At 43.2% G+C, this 17,342-nt stretch overlaps 1 protein-coding gene across 1 annotated transcript in view; it reads left to right on the forward strand.

The window, feature by feature from the left end:
- Positions 1 to 17,342, forward strand: part of LOC122562332 (unconventional myosin-XV-like) — a 447,653-nt gene that overhangs the window by 254,316 nt on the left and 175,995 nt on the right. Inside the window, exons 26-27 of the mRNA XM_043715207.1 lie at positions 10,841 to 10,936; positions 16,782 to 17,017. Of these exons, the coding sequence (XP_043571142.1) occupies positions 10,841 to 10,936; positions 16,782 to 17,017 (332 nt within the window). The remainder of the gene's footprint in view (positions 1 to 10,840; positions 10,937 to 16,781; positions 17,018 to 17,342) is intronic.

The raw sequence follows: 17,342 nt of genomic DNA on the forward strand, positions 1-17,342 counted from the left end.
TAGAGAAAAGAAGGTTTGGGGTGACTTGATTGAGGTGTACAAGATGATTAGGGGGTTAGATAGGGTCGACAGTATGAACCTTTTCCCGCGTATTGAGTCGGGTATTACAAGGGGGCATAGCTTTAAATTAAGGGGGGTAGATATTGGACTGAAGTTAGGGGTAGGTTCTTCAGTCAGCGAGTCGTAAGTTCATGGAATGCCCTGCCAGTAGCAGTGGTGGACTCTCCCTCTTTATGGGCATTTAAGCGGGCATTGGATAGGTATATGGAGGATAGTGGGTTAGTATAGGTTAGGTGGGCTTGGATCGGCGCAACATCGAGGGCCAAAGGGCCTGTACTGCGCTGTATTCTTCTATGTTCTATGTTCTATGTTCTAGGCCTGAACTGAGTAAGAGAACTCACAGGCCGGTATCTAGGAGAGTGCACACCCTGGAAAGCTCTTGTACATCTGGCCTGAAACAGTTAAATTGAACACCCAAAGCTGAACCAAATGGCTGGTTAAGTGATCACATGGTTCAAGTGAACGTTAATATCAGTGCACCTGCATCAGTGATTGCAAAACCTGTCTTTAACAAAATTTGCTCTGGACTCAAACCTAAGGGTTTGCGTAAGACCTTGGCCAGGCTGAGGACTATATTGGGGAACCTTTCCAGATTAACCGTAAAACTTCGGTTCTGGTCCCATATGAGAAGCACCTGGTTCAGTTACTACTGCTTATAGTAAAAGGCTTGGACCCAAGCCTGATGGAGTGAAATTGGTTGCAAAAGATTCACAATGATTTGTTCAACATTTTTTTGATTAGAAAATGGCTGCCTGAGTGAAGTCCTAATTATAAATACCTGGACGTTTTTCAGGAAGGTCTAATGACTGTCAAAGGAGCCAAGGCCACCTTGCACGTTGATCAGGAAGCAATTCTGTAATTCTGCAAGGCCCGCCCAGTGCTATTTGCCCTAGGGGCAAAAGTAGAGACAGAAATCAGGAGGTTGGAAAGTGAAGGAATCATCAAACCAGTGCAGTTTGCCGACAGTGGGTAGCACTAGTCAAACATTTGGAAGCCCGATGAGTTGGTTCACTTTTGTGGGAATTTTAAGCAAATGATATTCTGCTTCTCATAGCTGGATAAATAATCAATTCCTCGCATAGAGGCCTTATACACAAAGCTAGTGGGGTGTCTGTTCATCATGAAGCTGAACATGAGCCATACATACTGGCAGTTACGGTTAGTTGAGGATTCCCTCTATGCTACAATTAAAACCCATAAGGGTTCATACCAACATTCAAGTCTGCCATTTGGGGTAACATCGACCAGTGTCATTTTTCATTGGATGATGGAGAAGATTTTACAAGATTTACCCAGGTCGCCATTTATCTGAATGACAGGCTAGGAAAGACCAATAAGAGCACTTAGAGAACTTAAGAGATAGTCCTTAGATGTTTCTCCCAGGTGGCCTATGCCGAACAAGGGAAAGATGTGTGTTCCAGGCACCCCAGATGACTAGAGCTACAGAGTTGACAAGACCAGGTAACACCCGTTGAAAGATAAAGTGAGGGAGATCAAAGGTGTCCCAGTTCCCACATCTGCACTGGAGCTTAGGTCTTTCCTTGGATTGATGATTACTGAAAGTTCATGTATAACCAGGCCTCCATCCTGGCACACTTGCACCTGCTAGTTAAAGAGTGTGAGCCTTGGAAATGGTCTTGTAGCCAAGAAGTAACCTTTAGGGAATTGAGGAAGCCACTATCATCAAGTAGAGTGTTGGCACACTCTGATCCAAGGCGAGATCTGGTGATAACATGCGATGCCTACCCGTACAATATTGGGGTAGTCTTGGTTTACAGAAGGCCCAATGAAGAGGAACACCCAATCGTGCTTGCTTCCTGGAGTTTGGTTGATGTAGGGTGCAATTATACCTAGATAGAGAACGAAAGTTTGACAGTCATCTTTGGAGTGAGAAAGTTCTGCCAATACCTTTGCAGTCATAAATTTGTAATAGTAATGGACCACAAATCCCTGGATTACTTAAAGAAGACAAGGCCATGCCACCGATAGCTTCAGGTCAAATTCAGCAGTGGGCTCTCATTCTGAGTGCACAAAATCTCAGTTGAAATACCACCCAGAAGGCCAAGTAGCAGATACACCACCAATGGTGTCACCATTGGAATGGTCTGTTCTGGTTTTAAGTTTTCTAAACACTCTTCCACTCACCACTGACAATATCAGACTGTGGTCTTAAAAAGATCTGATCCTGGAAAAATTAAAACAGTTGATGGTGATGAGGAAACAAAAGAGCATTGTTAGTGCTATTCAGGAGAGTTGAAACTAAAGTGGCAGATGGCTAGGAAGCAGAGCAATAAGTCAGGAAGTGGAAGGAAAATGTTAGGACTGTTAAGATGGAAAGGTAGGACAGGCAGAGACATGCAAATGAACATGATGGTACTAATGGACTGAAGTGTGTTTATTTCAATGCAAAGTATTATAGGTAAGGTAGATGAGTTTAGAGCCTGGATCAGTACATAGGACTATAATATTGTGGCCATTACAGAGACTTGGTTGAGAGAGGGACAGGACTGGCTGCTCAGTGTTTCAGAGTTTTGTTGTTTGAGGCGAGATAGAAAGGAAGGTAAAAGAGGTGGAGGAGTTGCATTCCTGATCAGGGTCACTGTCACATCTCCACTCAGAATAATACTGGAAGACTCATCCACTGAGGCAATACAGGTATAGCTCAAAAAGAAGATGGTATAATCATTGAAGGGGAGAATTAATTTCTTCGAGAACACCTGAGGAGCAAGAGGTGAGTTACATGCCATGCATATCAAGGCAGAGTTGGAGGGACCTGAACCAGTGATACGTCCCAGGAGGAGCTACAAAAAAAAAGAACCAAGCTATGCCCTCAGACTCAGAGGGCATTGTCATGAAGTCAGCCAGGTGGACCTCATGGAACATAACCAAATTAATAGCCTCAGTAGGGAGTCTCGAGGTTCTGCTTACTGAGAGCTGGCTCTGAGGAATGTGAATCATAGAACATAGAAAAGTACAGCACAGAACAGGCCCTTTGGCCTACAATGCTGTGCCGAGGATTACTCCTAATGTAAAATAAAATGACCTAATCTACGCACCCCTCAACTCACTGCTGTCCATGTGCCTGTCCAGCAGTTGCTTAACTGTCCCTAATGACTCTGCTTCCACCCCACCGCTGGCAACGCATTCCATGCATTCACAACTCTCTGCATAAAGAACCTACCTCTGACGTCTCCTCTATACATTCCTCCTAATATCTTAAAACTATGACTCCTCGTCCCAATCAATCCTGCCCTGGGGAAATGTCTCTGGCTATTGACTTTATCCATGCCTCTCACTACCTTGTATACCTCGATCAGGTCACCTCTCTTCCTCCTTCTCTCCAGAGAGAAAAGGCCAAGCTTAGTCCACCTGAATCAGTGTCAAAGACTCTCCGCCATGTGTAAAGAAAAGGTCTCTTGGTGATGGGATGCTGGCTTCTGTGGAGTTATTTCAAGCATGGATCTATAGTTTGTGGAGGAAAGTGCAATGAATAGGTAAAGCTGAACAAATCAAATGATTACAACAGCTCTCTCCTAATGCATCACAAATGGGAGTTGAGACCCCCTCCTTGCTCCCATCCACAAAATTTCTGTGTTGTATGAATCTATATATCCAAAGTAGTATCTCTGTTTTGTAGGAGAATAGCAGGGGGTGACTTGATAGGCCGGGTGGCCTTCTATTGTGCCAGAATGACTCTGAGAGTTAATGCATAATCGACAATTCAATAAGATTTATAAAAGTGGCTGAAATATTCTGTTTATGGTAGGGCATAGACTCATTGAGCAATAAATTTTATCTTGATTTCTGAGCAAGGAAACCATGGAATGTTTAACACCGCAATTGGGTATTTGATGATCACGTCCTGCTGGTTACTAATATGCTTCATACATCTCTGTATATGGCAGTCAGTACAACCAGGATTACAGCAATAAATCCACTCTAGCTGGATTGCAGATAAAACAAACACTGATCCAGCAGTAAATTGATCTTTCCAGGGAAAGGAAATGCTAGGAGGAAAATGGTTTGAAAATTATGTTGTGTTGTGATGATGTTCCCATAGTATTGGAGTTAAGGAATGTTGTTCAGACAGTGTTGAGGCAGCTAACCCCATGCTTTACCTGGCCTGGGAGTCATGATGTGCAGGTGTAAGTGTTGGACTGGCGCGGACAAGTCAAAAATCCCACGACACCAGGTTATAGTTCAACAAGTTTCTTTAGAGTCATAGATATGTACAGCACAGAAACAGACCCTCTGGTCCAACTCGTCCATACTGACTAGCTATCCCAACCTAATCTAGTCCCATTTGCCAGCACTTGGCCCATATCATTCTAAACTCTTCCTATTCATTTACTCATCCTGATGCCCTTTAAATGCTGCAATTGTACCAGCTTCCACCACTTCCTCTGGCAGCTTATTCCATACATGCACCACCCTCTGCGTGAAAACTTTGTCCCTAAGGTCCCTTATATATCTTTCCTCTCTCATCCTAAACCTATGCCTTATACTTCTGGAATCCCCCACCCCAGGGAAAAGACTTTGTTTATTTATCCTATCCATGCCCCTCATGATTTTATAAACCTCTATAACATCACCCCTCAGCCTTCGACACTCCAGGGAAAAGAGCCCCAGTCTGTTCAACCTCTCCCTGTAGCTCATATTCCCCAAGTGGGCGGCACGGTGGCACAGTGGTTAGCACTGTTGCCTCGCAGCGCCAGAGACCCGGGTTCAATTCCCGCCTCAGGCGACTGACTGTGTGGAGTTTGCACGTTCTCCCCGTGTCTGCGTGGGTTTCCTCCGGGTGCTCCGGTTTCCTCCCACAGTCCAAAGATGTGCAGGGCCAGGTGAATTGGCCATGCTAAATTGCCCGTAGTGTTAGGTAAGGGGTAAATGTAGGGGTAGGGGTATGGGTGGGTTCGCTTCGGCGGGTCGGTGTGGACTTGTTGGGCCGAAGGGCCTGTTTCCACACTGTAATCTAATCTAATCTAATCAACCCTGGCAACATCCTTGCAAATCTTTTCTGAACCCTTTCATGTTTTACAACATCCTTCCGATAGGAAGGAGACCAGAACTACACACAGTATTCCAACAGTGGTCTAACCAGTGGTTCTGAACAGCTGCAACATGACCTCCTAACTCCTGTACTCAATACTCTGACCAATAAAGGAAAGCATACCAAACGCCTTCTTCACTATCCTATCCACCTGCACTCCAAGGTCTCTTTGTTCAGCAACACTCCTTAGAAACTTATTATTAAGTGTATAAGTCCTGCTCTGATTTGCTTTTCCAAAATGCAGCACCCGGCATTTATCTAAATTAAACTCCATCTGCCACTCCTCAGCACACTAGCCCATCTGATCAAGATCCCTTTGTACTCTGAGGTAACCTTCTTCACTTTCCACTGCACCTCTAATTTTGGTGTCATCTGCAAACTTACGAACTTTAACTCCAATGTTTACATCCAGATCATTTATATAAATGACAAAAAAGTAGTAGACCAAGCACCGATCCTTGTGTCACTCCATTGGTCACAGGCCTCAAGTCTGAAAAGCATCATGCCACCACCACCCTCTGTCTTCTACCTTTGAGCCAGTTTTATTTCCAAATGGCCAGTTCTCCCGGTATTCCAAGAGATCTAATCATGCTAACCAGTCTCCCATGGGGAACCTTGTCGAACGCCTTACTGAAGTCCATATAAATCACATCCACCACTCTGCCCTCATCAATCCTCTTTGTTCCTTCTTCAAAAAACTCAATCAAGTTCGTTAGACATGATTTCCCACGCACAAAGCCATGTTGATTATCCTGAACCAGTCCTTGCCTTTCCAAATACCATGTACAACCTGCGCCTCAGGATTCCCTCCAACAACTTGCCCACCACCGACATCAGGCTCACCGGTCTATAGTTCCCGGGCTTGTCCTTACCACCCTTCTTAAACAGTGGCACCATGTCAGCCAACCTCCACTCTTCCAGCACCTCATCTGTGACTATCGATGATACAAATACCTCAGCAAGAGGCACAGCATTCACTTTCCTCATTTTCCACAGAATTCAAGGGCACACCTGGTCAAGTCCTGGGGATTTATGCATTTCAAGACATCAGCACCTCCTCCACTGTAATACGGACATTTTTCAAGACATCACCATCTACTTCCCTACATTCTATATCTTCCATGTCCTTCTTCACAGTAAACACTAATGCAAAAAACCCATTTATTATCTGCCCCATCTCCTGCGGCTCCACACAAAGGCTGCCTTGCTGATCTTTGAGGGGCCCTATTCTGTCCATAGTTACGGTTTTGTCCTTAATGTATTTATAAAAACCCTTTGGATTCTCCTTAATCCTATTTGCCAAACTACCTCATGTCCCCTTCTTGCCCTCCTGATTTCCCTCTTAAGTATACTCCTACTGCCTTTATACTCTAAGAATTCACTCGATCGCTCCTTTTTCTTAACCAAACTCTCAATTTCGTTAGTCATCCAGCATTCCCTACACCTACCAACCTTTCCTTTCACTCAAACAGGAATACACTATCTCTGGACTCTCATTATCTCATTTCTAAAGGCTTCCCATTTTCCAGCCTTCCCTTTACCTGCCCCCAATCAGCTTTTAAAAGTTCTTGCCCTATACGGTCAAAATGGGCCTTTCTCCAATTTAGAACTTCAACTTTTAGATCCAGTCTATCCTTTCCTAGCAGTATTTTCAAACTAATAGAATTATGGCTGCTGGCCCCAAAGTGCTCCCCTACTGGCACTTCAGTCATCTGCCCTGCCTTATTTCCCAAGAGTAGGTCAAGTTTTGCACCTTCTCTAGTAGATACATCCACATACTGAATCATAAAATTTTCTTGTCCACACTTAACAAATTCCTCTCCAATTAAACCCTTAACACTTGGCAGCCCAAGTCTATGTTTGGAAAGTTAAAATCCCCTTCTGTAATCACCCTATTAGTCTTACAGATAACTGAAATCTCCTTACAAATTTGTTTCTCAATTTCCTACTGACTATTAATACATTCCCAAAAAATGTGATCATCCCTTTTTTATTTCTCAGTTCCACCCAAATAACTTCTCTGAAAGTATTTCCTGGAATATCCTCCATACGTACAGGTGCAACACTATCCCTTATCAAAAACACGACTCCCCCTTCTTCCCAATGTCTCCCTTTCTATCATTCCAATGTATCATGGAACATTAAGCTGCCAGTCCTGTCCATCCCTGAGCCATGTTTCTGTAATTGCTATGATACCCCAGTCCCATGTTCCTAACCATGCCCTGAGTTCATCTGCCTTCCCTGTCAGGCCTCTTGCATTGAAATAAATGCAATTTAATTTATCAGTCTTACCTTGTTCTCTGCTTCATTCCAGCCTGCCCTGACTGTTTGACTCACTTCTGTCTCAACTGTACCAGTTTCTGATTGATGTATTTCCTCACTATCTCCCTCTATCCAGGCTCTCTCACCCCCTCCCCCGAACAGTTCTAGCAAATCTCTCTGCCGGTATATTAGTCCCCTCCCAATTCAGATGCAATCCATCCTTCTTGTACAAGTCACTTTTACCCCAGAAGAGGTTCCAATGACCCAAAAATGTGAACCCTTCCCCCATGCACCAGCTCCTCAGCCACACATTCATCTGCTATGTCCTCCTAACCCTCAAAGACCTCCTTTTCAAATTCCTGCCTGACATTCTGTGTTCTCCCTTTAGAATTTCATTCTTTTCCCTTCCTATGTCATTGGTTCCAATGTGTACAATGACCTCCTGCAGGTCCCTCTCTACCTTGAAAACATTCTGCACCCTCTTGGAGACACCCTTGACCCTGGCACCAGGGAGGTAACACACCATTCTGATTTTCATTGCTGGCCACATAAATGTCTTGTCTGTGCCTCTGACTAGAGAGTCCCTTAACACAATCGATCTCTTGGAACCGGCCGTATCCCTCATTGCATTACAGCCAGTCTCGATGCCAGAAACTTGGCTGTTCATACTACGTTCCCCCGAGAATCCATCACTCCCTACATTTTCCAAAACAGCATACTTGTTTGAAATGGGTATAGCCACAGAAGACTCCTACACTACCCACCTCCCTCTCTTACCTTTCCTGGAGTTAGCCCATCTATCTGACTGTATCTGTGGCTTTTCTCCCTTCCTTTCACTGCCATCTATAACACACCCCTGAGCTCCTGTAAATTCCTCATTGCCTCTGTCATTCCGACTGATCCATTCGACATGATCGGATTCGCAACCAAAGACATATGTTTGAAAACACTAGCTTTCGGGGCACTGCTTCTTCTTCAGGTGCTAGTAGGAGAGGAAGACCTTAGGCACAGAATTCATAATGAAAAGGTCTTTTCCTTATAAATTCTGTGTCTAAGATCTTCTTGTCTCACTAGCACCTGATGAAGGAGCAGCTCTCTGAAAGCTAGTGTTTTCAAATAAACCCTTTGGATTATAACCTGGTGTTGTGTGATTTTTGACCTTGTCCTGGGAGTGTTTGATGGGGACTATGTGGAGGGAGCTTTAATTCTGTGACTAACCTGTGCTGTTTGTGTCTTGGGAGTATTTGATGGGGACAGTGTAGAGGAAGGTTTACTTTCAGCAAGAATAGAGGTGGCCTTGCTTTCAGTTTGAAAGAAAAGGGAGAGCTTTACTCTGTATTCAGTCCCATGCTATGAGTGAATAAAGAAAGAGAGAGAGAGAGAAATGAAGTAGTGAAGAACAGAATCAAAGTCATTGATGAAGCAGCAATGGAAAAGGATGCGTGTCTTAAAGATTCTGGCTCGTCGGACTCAGGAATATCATCATTTATAGTAAATGATGCTGAAGGAGGGTATGGGAAAGGGTGGGAACACTAAGTGTACTGACAGGTTTGCAGATGTCTGGTACTGACAGCACAATCGAGTGGGATTGAAGTATGTATCGTTTTGTTGGTTTGAACATTTGCTGATCATTTGCTGTGCAGGGCCACAAGTCATTAGATTAGATTGCAGTGTGGAAACAGGCCCTTCGGCCCAACAAGTCCACACCGACCCGCCGAAGCGAAACCCTCCCATACCCCTACATTTACCCCTTACCTAACACTATGGGCAATTTAGTATGGCCAATTCACCTGAACCTGCACATCTTTGTGACTGTGGGAGGAAACCGGAGGAAACCCACGCAGACACGGGGAGAACGTGCAAACTCCACACAGTCAGTCGCCTGAGGCGGGAATTGAACCCGGGTCTCTGGCACTGTGAGGCAGCAGTGCTAACCACTGTGCCACCGTGCCGCCCACATCTGAGCACCTTGTATTTTGTTACAACTATACAACATCGTTAGTGTACCCAATTGCTGATGCTTAACTTCTCTCTTCTCCCTGAAGAAGGGTTTATGCCCGAAACGTCGATTCTCCTGTTCCCTGGATGCTGCCTGACCTGCTGCGCTTTTCCAGCAACACATCTCCGGCTTCTCTCTGAAAATGCCTTGTATGGGATTCCATATTCTTTAAGAGGGCAATTCCCCACCATCTTCTCTCAGCAACTGAGGATGGGTATCAATGCCGGTCTTGCACGTGACTCCCACATCCTGTGAATTAATTAATCTCAGTATGAATATAGTTCAAAAAGAAAATGTTTGTACAATTCATTTGCCAATGCCATATACTATTGGCTGCTGTGTTCATTCCTGAAGCAGATAAAAATAGGAAATAATCAAAACTCATTTCTCCAAACTCCCCAAGACAAGCATAGGAAGAGCATGAGCCATTTCTCAACCCCCCCCAAAATATATCCACATTTCAATTCTGAAGCAATATAGAACCAACTGTTGTGTTCTGAAGGGTTAATGTCAAACATTAACTCTGACTCTCTCCACACAGGTGCTGCCAGAGCTGCTGAGTTTTTCCAGCAATTTCTGTTTTTGTTATCCATCTGTTGGATCTGAAGGCCATAAGAAGCATCTTCCACACTTCAGATACTGTTCAAGAGCTCAGCCTGCCTATAAATTAACAATGACTGTCTTAACATTCAAAACACCCCTGTCTAAGTTTCCTGACTCCAAGCTCAGGCTATTTCATCCATTTTGCATTTTTTCCATGTCTGGTATCTATGCTATAACTTGTGTTTGTAACCATTCCCAGTTAAAATAGGGCTAAGAGAATCACAAATTACAGAATTGCAGAAGTTTGATGGTGCAGAAGGAGGCTATTCAGCCCATTGTGTCTTCACTAGCTCATTAAATGAGTATCATTAGATTAGATTACTTACAGTGTGGAAACAGGCCCTTCAGCCCAACAAGTCCACACTGACCCTCCGAAGAGCAACTCACCCAGACCCATTCCCCTACATTTACACCTTCACCTAACACTATGGCAATTTAGCATAGCCAATTCACCTAACCTGCACACTTTTGGACAGTGGGAGGAAACCAGAGCACCTGGAGGGAACCCATGCAGACACAGGGAGAATGTGCAAACTCCACACAGACAGTTGCCTGAGGCAGGAATTGAACCCTGGTCTCTGGCGCTGTGAGGTAGCAGTGCTAACCACTGTGCCACCATCCCGTTGTAGTGAAGAGAAATTCACGACTACCACACTTCCAGAAGGGAGCTATTTTCCAAAGGAGTATAGGGTTAAGATAGGACTAAGATCAATTGAAATTGGCTTCTGTAATCTTAATCTTCTACCAGAGACCACCCTTTAAAGCAGATATTTGTAGAAATATAAGCAAATAAAGAAAGCAGTGCAACTCCTCACATGCTCAGAATGTTGTTTATAAACTTACTGTTGAATTTTGTTCTTATGCAGGTCCCTCAGTTACAGGTATTGAACCAACCTCTACAACAGCCTCTCACATACCTGGAAGGAGCAGAGAAACATGCAGCTCTGGAACTCTTCAAACTGGTACGTAACAGCTTGTACAGTCTACAACCAATTTGCTAAGCTCTTTGTCTGTTAGGAACTCACAAACTCATTAACTCACCCCTTTCCAATGACCAGAACACTGTGATAGTTCATTCTTCTCTTCATTATTCTCCTACAATGAACTTCAAACACTTAATCATCCCATTACCGTGGGGAGTTCATTTTCTTGCAGAGATCTTGCAAAAACTCTGGAGCTGTGTTTCAAGACCCTTTATACATAAGATGAACTCTATTTCTGAACCTTTTCTTCTGCTTATAACTCAAATTGGCGCTGGATTGTGATGACAAAGCACTTTTCATTGTTTCCTCTGAGATATGTGGCAATAAATAAAATACAATAATACAAAACTCATAAATAACCCATAACTCATAACTTAATTCAACAGGTGAGCAGAGCAGGTCTAAAGTGATAATTTACCTCCAAATGATTTACAGCTTGACACTGGTAAAAGGATATCATATGCTAAAATTACTCAATTGGAGTTGAAACATAGGTGCAATTAAGTTACACAGTCCTGCACAGCTGAGAATAAAACCTAACTTGAGGGCTTCTTGATTGCAGCTGTTAATGATAAAGTGATCACTGCCTCAGAAGTGTGATGAGATTATTATTGGATGTGTTTTGCTGCAAGATCTTGGAATCCATTGGAGGAAATGTTATGACTATTTTATTGGAAGATAGGGGACAAGCAGTAGGGATAAGTAGTTAGTAATCAGTTTGAAGGGATGTGTTGTCCTCCAGGGATCTGTATTAGGATTTTAGCTTTGTTATATTATACCATAGAGACTTAGATGAAGGAATGGACAGTCACTTGTCCAAGTTTGCAGATAACACTAAATTGTAAGGAACAGGAAGATAAGCAGCCGGGAACAGAAGATTACTCAAGGGACAGACTAAGTGAGTGGACCAAACGGTAACAAATGGATATCAATATGGGAAGTGCAGTCGTCTGACTTGGATCCAAGAAAAAATAACTCCAAGTATTAATGCTGACAGCTCAATTCTGTGGAGGAGCAGAGAGAATCCAGAGTAAATGTATAGAAGTCATTAAAAGCTAATGGACAGGTACAAAAACCAATCCTAAAAGCTAATTGAATGTTATCCTTCATCTGAACAGAGCTGGTGACAAAGAGATAGAGGTTCGGAGCATAGGAACGAGAATAAGATATTCAGCCTATTGAGCCTGCTGTTCCATTTAATACATTCATAGCTGATTGAACATTTCACTCCATCCACTATTCCTGTATTTCATTGGTAATCAGAAATCTAACAAACTTTACTTTAAATTTACTGAAGTACTGAGTTCCACAACCCTCTTGAGAGGAGAATTCAAAAGATTCACTACCCTTTCATTTTCTCCTTATCTTAGTCCTCAGGAGAGGCAATGGCCTAATGGTATTGTCACTAAATTATTAATCCGGTCATCCAGACATAATGTTATAAGGGGAATAGAGGGCTTTTGCCCGAAACGTCGATTTTTTTTTTTCCTGCTCCTTGGATGCTGCCTGAAATGCTGTGCTTTTCCAGCACCACTCTACTCCAGAATCTGGTTTCCAGCATTTGCAGTCATTGTTTTTACCACAATGTTCTAAGGACCTAGGTTTGGATCCCACTGCAGCAGATGGTGGTATTTGAATTCAATAAAAATCTGGAATTAAGAGCCCTTGGCTTTTTTTTAAGAGAAGTTGTAAAGGCAGAGGTGCTAAAGATCTGGGAAGAGCTTTGTTTAACAATGGCAGGAGGGTGGCCAATTCTCCCATTTCAGATTTTGTCTAGTTTGGTTTAGCTGTGGCACTCAAGATTCTGGAGCCCAGGAAGGTTGCAGCTTCAGCTCGGAAATCTCTTTGGATGTTGTTCCCTCCTACCTGTAAGAATCAGTGTTTTAATTTAGCTTTTTGCCAAGGGGTGTGTTTATATGATATTACTGGATTGGAACAGTTCCTTGGCTAAGTTGCTGAATTGGCTCAGTTAAGTTTTCCAATAGTTAAGTTATTCTAAATTCCATTTTCTTTTGTTCGTGTTTCAACTGTAGTGTTTGAATAAATTCTGTTTTGCTTAAAGCTGAGTGGTTTGACCAGCTGTATTACATCTGGAATATCCACTTCATACCTGCCTTTAAAGTAAAAGAAGTTAGGGTCTGGGCTACCTTCTTAAAATATTTTTGAGGGGATCTGGTCTGATCCATAACAATGGGGCACTACCACCATACTAAATGGAATAAACTTCAAACAGATTTAACAACTCAAGTCTGGACATCCATGTGGTACTGTGGGTCATCAGCAACAGCAGAGTCAAATTTCAACACAATCTGCAAGCTCATGGACTACCCTACATCCCACCCAACCATGACTATCAAGTCAGGGAGCAAAGCTAGTTTGAGAGTACAGAAAGGCATGCAACAGACATTTCTAAACACAAGGTCAAAAACTTGATGGAAGCTACCAAACAGGTCTACTTGCATATCAAACAGCGTAAGCAACAAGTGACAGAGCTAAGCAATCCCACAACCAATGGGTCAGATCTAAGCTATGCAGTCCTACCACATCCAGGAATGAATGATGTTGGACAGTTAACTGGAGGAGGAGGTTCCACAAGTATCCCCATCCTCAGTGATGGGACAGTCACCAGTACCATGAAGGAAGGCAATGCCTTGTGGTATTATCACTGACCTGTTAACTCAGAAACCCAGATACTGTTCTGGGGAACATAGGTTTGAATCCCCACTATGGCAGATGGTGAATTTGAATTCGCCCCAAATATCTGGAATTAAGAGTCTAATGATGATCATAAATCCATTATCAATTGTCAAAAAACCCATCTGGTTCACAAATATAGTTGACCATTAACTGCCCTCTGGGCAATTAGGAATGGGTAATAAATGCTGCTAGCCAGTGACACCCTTATCCTGTAAATGAATTTTAAAAACTCATAGATGCCAATCTTTTGCCAATTTGATTCACTCCATGTGATATCAAGAAATGATTGGGAGCACTGGATACTGCAAATGCCTTGAGTATTGACAGCACTCTGGCAATAGTATTGAAGACCTGTGCTACAGAACTTGCTGCTCTCCTGGCCAAGCAGTACCAACACAGCAAAAACAAGGACAATGTGGAAAATTGCCCAGATATATCCTATACACAAAAGGGAGGACAAATCCAACCAAGCCAATTATTATCCTATCAGTCTACTCTCGATCATCAGTAAAAAGTGTTATCAACAGTGCTATCAAGCAGCACCTGCTCAACAATAACCTGCTCAGTGGTGCCTAGTTTGGGTTCTGCCAGGGCCATTCAGCCCTTAACCTCATTACAGCCTTGTTTTAAACATGAATAAAAGAGCTGAATTCCAGAGGTGAAGTGAGAGTGACAGCCCTTGACATCATGGCTGCATACGATTGAGTATGTCATCAAGTAGCTCTAACAGAACTGGAAAGAATGGTATTGGGAGAAAACTCTCCATTGGTTAGTATGAACCTGGCACATAGGAAGATGGCCTATCTATGACCCTCATAATTTTATAAATCTCAAACATGTCCCCTCTCAATCACCCCTGCTCCAATGAAAACAACACAGACTGTCCAATCTTTCTTCATAACTACAATTCTCCATCCCAGGCATCATCCTAGTAAGCAGAAAATTGCAAAGGCTCAACACTCATCCCTGCAAACCCCATTGGACAAGGGCTTCCAGAGACAAAACACCCCATCATCCTCTGCTCTCAGGTAATTTTGTATCCAATTGGCTATATTTCCCTGATTACCTTTGCTATCAGTCTACCACGTAGGACCTAATCAAAACTCTTGCTAAAGACCAAGTCAACATATCAAATGCATTGCCTTCACCCTCAAGCAAGTTGATCAGACATGACCTCCCCTTAACAAAACCATGCTGACTGTTCTTGATTAATCCCTGCCTCTCCAAATGGAGATTAATTCTGTCCCTCAGAATTGCTTCCAACAGTTTTCCAACAATGGGATTAGACTGATTGGCCTATGCAGTTTCCTGTTTTAACTGTTGAATAAGTGGTAAGACATTGGCTGTCCTTCACTCTTCCAATGGCAACCTCCAGGACGTTGGTGGCAAGGGGTCCAGTGATGGTGATACCATTGAATATCAAGGAGCGGTGGTTAGGTTCTTGTCTGAAATGGCATTGTCTTGGATTTATATGGCACATATGGGTGGCTGGGTAAAAATCCTGGAATTCTATTACTAATGACATTGTGGGTCTAGCTACAGTACCGGGACTTCAATGGTTCAAGAAGACAGCCCATCACCACCTTCTCAAGGGCAATTAGGCATGGACAATAACTGCTGGCCCAGTGATTCCCATATCCCCATTTCCATTAAAATAAAACTTCACTCAGAAATTCTGTCTGAAGTATTGCATTCACTTGCAGGCACTGTACCTCAAGAATGCAATGCAGTTTCAGCAAAATAAAATCAGGCATTAGTTCAATTGTGACAGATTACAGTTTTCTTTATTCATTCAAAGGATGTAGGTATTGCAGATTAGGTACTTATTACCCATTGGTAATTGGCTATTAAGGAGTGATGTAATTGATTATTTTACATTCATGAACGGTGGCACAGTGGTTAGCACTGCTGCCTCACAGCGCCAGAGACCTCGGTTCAATTCCCGACTCAGGCGACTGTCTGTGTGGAGTTTGCACATTCTCCCCGTGTCTGCGTGGGTTTCATCCAGGTGCTCCGGTTTCCTCCCGCAGTCCAAAGATGTGCAGGTCAGGTGAATTGGCCATGCTAAATTGCCCGTAGTGTTAGGTAAAGGGGTAAATGTAGGGGAATGGGTGGGTTGCGGGTCGGTGTGGACTTGTTGGGCCAAAGGGCCTGTTTCTACACTGTAAGTAATCTAATCTAATCTAAATAGGGAGAAACAGTTGCTTCCTTTGAGGGTGTCCAAGCCAGCGCCTATTAGAATTAAAGGCCAGGCCATTCAGAAGTGATTTTAGGAAGCATTTCTTAACACAGTGAGAAATCTGAAACTCTGAATTTTAAAAGTGCTGTGAACCAAGAGATTTCCATTGGTTAGTGTTGTAGAGCGTGACAGAGTCAAACATCAACCAGTATCTAGTTACAGTCATCTCTGTTTGTCAGAAAGATTCATACAATCCCTACAGTATGGAAACAGGCCCTTCGGCCCAACAAGTCCACACTGATCCTCCAAAGAGTAACCCAGACCCTATATTTACCCTCTGATCAATGCACATAACCTACACTTTGCTGAACATTATGGGCAATTTAGCATTGCCTATTTACCTAACCTGCATACCTTTTGGATTGTGGGAGGAAACCCACACAGACATGGAGAGAATGTGCGAACTCCACACAGTCACCCGAGGCCGGAATCAAACCGTGATGCTGTGAGGCAGCAGTGCTAACCACTGAGTCACCGTGGCATTGTGTTGCTGTTTTTAACAGTATGCCTTTCACTGTTTATAACAGTGTGTTTCCATCTGTATGTTCTGTTTTACTCTGGTTTCCTATGGGATTGTAGCTCCACATTTTCTGTAACAGTGCAACACTGTCAGCAAATGTCCTGAAACCATGTGTAATGGTCTGACTCTAATGAAATTAACAGTGTTCTGACTTTGTCTGCAGTGGTTTAACTCTGCAACTGTCTGAATTTGTAATAGTCTCCTCTGCCATTTGCCATTGTAGACTGTACCTGTGAGAGTGCTTCTTTGTCTGATTGTAGGAGATAGACTGTGTTTATAATGCTGTTGTCCTGCCTGTAAGGGTCTGACTATTACTCCAATATCATCACACTGAACACAGTAATGAAGTTTTGCTTTTCTTTTGCTAGGTTCTGCGCTTTCTGCAAGCTGAGTTTCTCTATGACAGGAAGGAAATCCTCCTTGGCAATTTTATTGCACATAAAGGAATATCAAATCCCACACTCCGGAATGAGATCTTTTGCCAGGTGGTGAACCAAACCTGGAAGAATCCGGACATGGAGAATTGGCAGCGAGCTTGCCTGTTGATGGCCACCTGCCTGAGCTGCTTACGACCTTCTCCCGAGCTTGAGAAGCCTCTACTCAAGTGAGCGAACCTTACATGTTTATTTGGGCTGGGAGGGAGTGCCAGAGGCTATGATGAAAAATGAACCTGAATTATGAGTTTTCACCTCAGGTACCAAAATTACCATGACTGAATAACTAGCAACCTCTGGACAGTATAGTTATGAGATTGGATTGAACATGACTAAGTTTTACACCATAAAAAATTAGTATTTATAGTATCAACATAGGACATTCAGGTCAAATAGTCCATGCTCCATACCAACCTCCCCCAGCAAGTTCAGGGGGAATGGGTAATAGGGAAAGCATATGGAATGTTGACCTTTATTTCAAAGAGAATGCAATAT

The sequence above is a fragment of the Chiloscyllium plagiosum genome, chromosome 24 (assembly GCF_004010195.1).
Source record: "Chiloscyllium plagiosum isolate BGI_BamShark_2017 chromosome 24, ASM401019v2, whole genome shotgun sequence".
Lineage (NCBI taxonomy): Eukaryota > Metazoa > Chordata > Chondrichthyes > Orectolobiformes > Hemiscylliidae > Chiloscyllium > Chiloscyllium plagiosum.